We start from the raw sequence: 7,373 nt of genomic DNA, 5'->3' as shown, positions 1-7,373 counted from the left end.
GTGAGGGTAATAACAACATGGGGGCTGGTGGGGGCAGGCACAGAGGAGGTGGTGAATGTGGGGTGAACAGGGGGGAGAGGCTGGGGCTGGGAATGCAGGGAATGTGGGGGCAGCTGCCATTGGGAGAATGGGGTGGGGGGAGGGAAGGGCCTCGGCTCAGGCCCAGCCCCCTCCCCTGGCCACACAAGGACAAGCCACAGCCCCCGACTCTCGTCTCAGCTGTCTCTGGGGGTCACCCCCACACTGCCCCTGCTCTCACGCCAGGGGAGTCAGTGCTGCCTGTCCTGGCACCTGGGGGCAGGCGAGGGGGTGTCCAGCCGTCAGCCCCCCCAGCCGTACAATCCACCTGCGCTGAGATGCGGCTGCCTCTGCGGTGGAGCGTGGGGGCTGTTTGTTCTCCCACACTCAACACTACGGGTGGGGAAGTGAAGGAAAATCCCACCTTCAAGACAAATGTTAGGGTTCGACCCTGGCCCCGCCCCCCGCGGCCCCGCCTCCTGCAGCGTGGCGCCCCCCAGCCCCACTCTCACCTTGGAGGCGCGGAAGCAGAAAGCGGTGGCTTTGGTGTTGGCTTTCTCAGCGTCCAGCACGACCAGCCCCTTCTCCTCGGTCAGGCCCAGGTAGCGCCCGGTGGTGACGTGCCGCACCCGGAACTGCTGCCCCCATCGCATGTAGCTCCCGCTCCAGCTGCCGGGGGGGCAGAGAAACCCAGCGCTGGCACCGCACCCCAGCTCCGGGCCCCCCAGCTCCACAGGAGGCTGGGTCATCCCAGACCCTGCCGCCCACCGGCGGCAATGATTGTGGCTGGATTCGAACCCGCCCCCCGTCGACATCCATCCAGTCCCTGACCTCCCCAGTCTGCACAGTCCCCTCCCAGTCCATACAGTCCTCAGCCCCCTTGGTCCATACAGTCCTCAACCTCCCCCAGTCCATAATTCCTCCCTCTTCCACACAGTCCCCAACCCCCTGCTCCGTACAGTCCCCGACCCACTGGTCCATACAGTCCCCTTGGTCCATACAATCCCTCACCCCTGCTCCATACAGTTCCTGACCCTCTGGTCCATACAGTCCCCTTGGTCCATACAGTCCCCAACCCGCTGCTCCGTACAGTCCCCAATCCTCTGGTCCATACAGTCCCCTTGGTCCATACAGTCCCCAACCCGCTGCTCCGTACAGTCCCCAATCCTCTGGTCCATACAGTCCCCTTGGTCCATACAGTCCCTCACCCCTGCTCTGTACAGTTCCTGACCCTCTGGTCCATACAGTTCCCTTAGCCCATACAGTCCCCTTGGTCCATACAGTCCCCGACCCCCTGCTCCATACAGTCCCCAACCCCCTGGTCCATACAGTCCCCTTGGCCCATACAGTCCCCAAGCCCCTGCTTCGTACAGTCCCCCGGGTCCATACAGTCCCCAACCCTCAATCAATACAGTCCCCGACTGCCTGGTCAATACAATCTCCCCCCACACAGCCTATACAGTCACTCACTTCCCTGTCCATACAGTCCCCTTGGTCCATACAGTCCCTCACCCCTCCTCTGTACAGTCCCCCGGGTCCATACACTCCCAATGCCCAGTCAATACAGTCCCCCCAGTCCCCAGCCCCCTGGTCTATATAGTCTCCCCCCCGCCGCCTATACAGTCACTCACTTCCCTGTCCATACAGTCCCCTTGGCCCATACAGTCCCCGATCCTCCAGTCCATGTAGTCCCCCCCAGTCCTTGCCCCCACCCCACATCATCCAGCACCATCATCTTAGCATGACACCATCATCCCAGGCTGGCGCCCTCTTTTCCCGGGGGGGAGGGGGGAGCAGAACCCGCAATTTCCCTACCTGATGCGCAAGGGCTCCAGCCTCCAGAGGGAGCGGGCGTGGGTGCAAACACCACCGCCCTCGTAGTTCACCACCCTGCTGACGAGAGAGGGGGAGCGTTGGGGGTGTGGGGGGGAACCGAGCTAGGCCCCCCCAATCCATGGGAACGCAGGCCAGATCTGGCCACCTCAGCTCACCACAGAACAGGCCGATCTCCCTAAAGACCCGGTCGGGTCCCAGCGGAGACAGGTCCTGAAGGCGTTAACGGAAACTGGGGTTTCCCCCATTGGGCCGGGCGCTGCACAGACACATAACAAGAGACAGTCCCTGCCCTGAAAAGCTGGCAAAGGGTGAGAGGGGAAACTGAGACACAGAGAGGGCTGTGACTCGCCTGAGGTTGCCCAGCAGGGCGGGGCAGAGCCAGGAACAGAACCCAGGAGCCTGGCCCCCCCATCGTCCAGAACTGCCCCTCCCCTGGGTTACACAACCACGTCGCTCTCCATCCCCTGGCCCAGGCAGGGACCCCCAGGCCACGCCCTTAGCTAGAGGTCCCAGTGCCAAAGGCCACGGGTTCGCGCCCCGCTGGAGTGGGTGTCGAATCATCCTCCAGGCCGTACCTGCGCTCCTCCTCGCCCTGCTCGCTGGAGGAGATGGTGAGGCATTCGTCCATGTGCCCGTGGAAGAGACGCATGACATGACCCCCCGTCACGTACCCTGGCAGGAGAGGAGAAACCAGTGAATGTCAGTGCAGGGGCGGGGAGGGCCAATGATGCAGGGAACCCAGGAGTTCTGGCTCCCAGCCATTCCCCCCCACCCCCCCGCTGTAACCACCAGACCCCACTCCCCTCCCAGAACCAGAGATAGAACCCAGGAGTCCTGGCACTCAACACACCCCCTGGTTTAACCAATGGACCCCACTCCCCTCGCAGAGCTGGGGTAGAACCCAGGAGTCCTGGCCCTCTCCCTTCTCTCTCTTATCAGAAGGGCAGGAAGTCGCCTCCACCTAGGGACCTGCAGCCCCCCAGCTGCTAGTGTCATGGCCGCGGTCTCAGGCGCAGAGGATCCCGGGGCCGGCGGCAGGAACCCACAACTCCTGGGAGCAGGGTGGGGGGAAACTGACCTTCCTCGCAGCCTGAGCAGATGGGGTTCATGTTCCAGAGCGTCTGCATGAAGGAGGCGTCGGCCTGCAGGTCCCCGCTGGCCGTGGAGAGGTGCTGGGTGGGGGTAGAGAGACAGAAAGGTTGGGGGGGTTGGCAGACGGCCAGGAGACACAGCTGCCTGCACCAGTGCGAACCCAGGAGTCCGGGCCCAGAAGCACCTGCCTCTCCCACATACCTGTACCTGGGGTCTCATTGGGTCAGCAGACCCATGCATGGGGGGCTTGTACACCCATGCATGGATGCAGCCACACACATGCACAGGGGGCTTGCACACCCATGCACACACACACGGATGTAGCCACACACACACGGGGGGCTTGCACACCCATGCACACACACACGGATGTAGCCACACACGGGGGGGGGGCTTGCACATCCATGCACGGATGCAGCCACACACCCACTCTGATATACACACTCATGCTCCCTTGCATACATCCACACACACAACCCCTTGCACATGCGCAAACACATCCATGTCCCACACATGTGCATGCATACAACACACATATGCACACCCGTGTGCACAGCCCTACTCACCAGGTAGCGCTCAGAGGAGACGCTGACCAAGATGAGATCGTCCCCAACTCGAACCTTTTCGCCCTCTGACCGCTGCTTGGAGGCGGGGTGGATGATCCACCAGCAGGCTTCCCCTGGGGTCAGGACACAGACAGGGCATGGGTGCAGCCAGCAGCCAGAGGGGCAGGGAGGGGATAAGCCCAGGGACAGTCCTGGCCCCACTCCCGATTCGCAGCCCCCCCCACCTGCTGCACTCCCTTGGGCACCGCAAAGGTTGGAACGTGGGGACCACCCTGCCCTGGACCCTCCCGCCAGCCCAGGGCACCAGGGCAGGAACCTGGCACTACTGGACTGCAACAGGGCTGAGATTCTCCCCATGGCGGCACAGCCCAGCAGCCGGGAATCCCCCCACCCCACTCCAGGAACTGTGGGGACGCAGGTGCCCCACTCCTCCTCCTCTCTTTAATCTGATCACAGACAGGCGCTGGCCAAGTCCCCTTTGAGGGTTTGCCAGCTGACCATGTGGCTCTGCATCTGAACCCCTGGGGTCAGGGAGTCAGGGCTTAAGAGGCATCCGGGCAGGGAGGCGCTGCCAACCCAGCAGGAAGGTGGCAGGCGTGCAGCTGGCATAGACCCCTCGGCCGGGCAAATGTGGACAAACCATGACAGTATGAATGGAAACACTTGGCTGCTACACAGTGCTGCATGCTGGGCAGGTGGGGAAACTGAGGCACAGAGTAGGGCAGGGACTTGACCCAGGTCACATGGTGATCTGAGTCTGAGAAGGGGTGGGGCTTAGCGCTGGGAGCCAGGACTCCTGAGTTCTACCCACAGCTCTGGGCCGGGAGTGGGGTCTACTGGTTAGAGTGAGGGGACCAGGAGCCAAGACTCCCAGGTTCTATCCCCTGCTGTGGGGGGTAGGGTCTAGGGGTTACAGCAGGGGGACCAGGAGCCAGAGCTCCAGGGTTCTAATCCCCCTGGCTTGCTGGCTGAGCTTGGACAAGTCACTGCCCCTGTATGTGCCTCAGTTTCCCCAACAGCAGTGTCTGTGCAGCACCATGCACAATCGAATCCCAGTCCAGGGGTGTGGCTTCCAGGTACTACCATAATACATTTAATTAAGAGCAATGAAAATGTCCAGTATTGCAATGGGTTCTGGTCCATGGCTGGGGCTCCCAGGTGCTACCATAATACACCTAAACAACAACCTCTGCATTGTCGGTCGTGCCGCCCCTACCTGAGGCATCCTCCTGGAGCCCCACGTCGAAGGCCAGTTTGTCCGTCAGGGAGCGGGATGTGGTCAGGCAGCTCAGGTACTGTCAGGGCAGGAGGCAGCAGGGTTAGTAGGCAGCGGAGCTGACACCGCCTGGCTGTGAGGACGTTGGAGTGGGAGCCAGGACTCCTGGGTTCCATCCCTGTCTTTTGGAGAGTCTGACGGAGCGGGGGATTTTCTTACAGGTTGCACAAACACTGCGTGCACCTCAGTTTCCCTGGGTGCTGCGTGTGTAACGAGGGGCTGGGAGGGGGGCTGTTGTGCAGGACCAGGTGTGACCTCACCTAGCAGCAGGACCCTGACAACAGTCTGGAAATTGGGTACCCAGCAACTAGTGCCCAGGAGGCCCCCCAGCCAGCCGGTTCTGGCCAGTGGGCTGAAAACAGGCTGAGTGGAGAGGACTCCGTGACCTTCCCAGCCCAGCTGGGTCCAGCCAGCAGGGGAACAAAGGCCTCCTGGCCTGTTTACCTGGGATCTAAGACAAAGGATGGAGGAGGAGCAGTGGGGGAGGGGACATGGGGGGGTCGGCTGGACTGGGGACAAGGAGCAGCCAGGACCCACCTTAGCTGGGTCACACCCAGCTGGTCGGGGCTGAGAGTGGCCAGGCTGAGGGCCCTGAACTGCCCAGGCTGCATCCAGACGTTCAATAAACCTCCTGTTTGATGCTGGTAGAGAGGCAGTGCAGTCTGGAGATGGGGGGGGGGGGGTTTGCTCTCTCTGGGAGTGTGGGTCCAGGGGGCCCAGAGCGAGGGGACTCCCTGAGGGGGCCCATGGGAAAGAGAGGCCGGCTGGAGAAGGGCTGAGAAAGGCATCACACGAAGGGGGCTCCTCCCAGGGGCTGTACAGAGCTGAGAGCGGGGGTCCAGGGCTCTCGACAGGGCTCCAGGCTCAGCCAAACGCGCTGCGGAGAGACCAGGGCTGCAGAACGGGGCCGGAGAGCTGTCCCGGGACAGCTCACATCTGGCATTTGCTCCAGGCAGATATGTGCTGCGCCCCGTCGCCCCTTGGCATTCTCTGGAATGTGCCCCCCCGCGCAGGCATGGAACGCATTTCAGGGTGTTTAAAATAGAGCCGTCCAGCCTGGAAGCCTGAGACGCAAAACAGCCCAGCTGTCGGCAGGACCCTGGAGGGCGAAAGGTTGCAGGGCCCTGGCAGGGGCACGGGCAGAAGGGCATTTGGGGCGGTGCCAACAGAGCGTTTGGGCACAGAAAGAAACCAGTGGAGGAAAATGAGGCAGCGAAAGGCCGGAGCTGCTGAAGGAGCAGCACCGGAAAACGGCACCATCCCCTGCGCCGCATGAGTGCCCAGTGCCTTAGGCGCCCGGGGGAGATGCAGGAAGGAGAGGTGTCTGCCGTGCTGCCCTGGGAAAAGGAGTGACCCCAGCCACTGGGCCCATCACCCCGGCGTCCCGCCAAGCATGCGTACCCACCCTGCATCCCAGCCGCTGGGCCCATCACCCCAGCGTCCAGCCCAGCACACGTACCCACCCTGCACTGCACTCCAGCCGCTGGGCCCATCACCCCGGCGTCCCACCCAGCACACATATCCAGCATACACTGCACCCCAGCCAATGGGCCCATCACCCCGGCATCCCGCCAAGCATGCGTACCCATCCTGCATCCCAGCCGCTGGGCCCATCACCCCGGCGTCCCACCCAGCACACGTACCCATCCTGCACTGCACCCCAGGCAATGGGCCCATCACCCCGGCTTCCCGTCCAGCACATGTACCCACCCTGCACTGCACCCCAGCCGCTTAGCCCATCACCCTGGCTTCCCGCCCAGCACGCATACCCACCCTGCACTGCACCCCAGCCGCTTGGCCCATCACCCCGGCATCCAGTCCCGCTTTGCATAGCTCCTGCTCTGCCCCCCCACCCCATCACTCACCATGGCGCTGTGGGAATGGCGGAGCAGGATGGCATGGCCGTAGAGCAAGGTCCTGTGCCCACCGCCCTGTGAAGACTGGGGTGAAGCAGACAAGAGGAGGTGGCCATCAGCGAGGGAACTCAGCGCCCGCCGAAGGCCGGGTGAGACCATCAACTCGGGGAGCTGTGGAGGGGCTAATTACAGCTCAACTCGTCTCACTGGGGACCCACTTACCACTGACCTGAGCTGGATTCAGACCAGTGACTCAGGGCTCCCAGGTGCCACAGCCCATGAGCAACGCCGCCCCCCTTCTTCCCCTCCCCAGCCCCAAGAATCCAGCCCCAAGAATCCAGCCCCGGTTTAACAGGCCAGGGCAGGGTGCTGCCCGGCTGACCTGATGTGGCATTGAGCCCTTGTCTCTCTCCAAGCACCGAGGAGTGCGGCTGGTAGCCCTGGCCCCCTCCCGATTCGAAACACACACCCCCACTGCACCCCCTTGGGCACTGCAAAGGCTGGAACATGGGGACCACCCTGCCCTGGACCCTCCCACCAGCCCAGGGCAGGAACCTGGCCTTACTGGACTGCAACAGGGCTGGGCCTCACCCCATGGCGGTACAGCCCGGCAGCTGGGAACCCCCCATCCCGTTCCAGGAACGGGGGGGTGGGGGCATCCATCCTAAGTCAGCTCCCCCACCCCCCATGAGAGCCAGTGCTGCCCCTTCCCCCCCCCCCCCCACCCTC

General features: G+C 63.1%; 1 protein-coding gene across 1 annotated transcript in view; it reads right to left on the bottom strand.

Annotated features, from left to right (window-relative positions):
• Positions 1 to 7,373, bottom strand: part of LOC116838915 (ryanodine receptor 1-like) — a 36,354-nt gene that overhangs the window by 18,602 nt on the left and 10,379 nt on the right. Inside the window, exons 3-9 of the mRNA XM_075071238.1 lie at positions 6,654 to 6,728; positions 4,729 to 4,807; positions 3,513 to 3,625; positions 2,933 to 3,026; positions 2,430 to 2,526; positions 1,834 to 1,908; positions 525 to 687 (exon numbers count right to left, since the gene is read on the bottom strand). Of these exons, the coding sequence (XP_074927339.1) occupies positions 525 to 687; positions 1,834 to 1,908; positions 2,430 to 2,526; positions 2,933 to 3,026; positions 3,513 to 3,625; positions 4,729 to 4,807; positions 6,654 to 6,728 (696 nt within the window). The remainder of the gene's footprint in view (positions 1 to 524; positions 688 to 1,833; positions 1,909 to 2,429; positions 2,527 to 2,932; positions 3,027 to 3,512; positions 3,626 to 4,728; positions 4,808 to 6,653; positions 6,729 to 7,373) is intronic.

Source organism: Chelonoidis abingdonii, chromosome 11, assembly GCF_003597395.2.
Source record: "Chelonoidis abingdonii isolate Lonesome George chromosome 11, CheloAbing_2.0, whole genome shotgun sequence".
In the NCBI taxonomy this organism is placed as follows: domain Eukaryota; kingdom Metazoa; phylum Chordata; order Testudines; family Testudinidae; genus Chelonoidis; species Chelonoidis abingdonii.
Note: the sequence above shows the minus strand (reverse complement) of the source record. Positions and strands in the feature narration are given on the sequence as shown.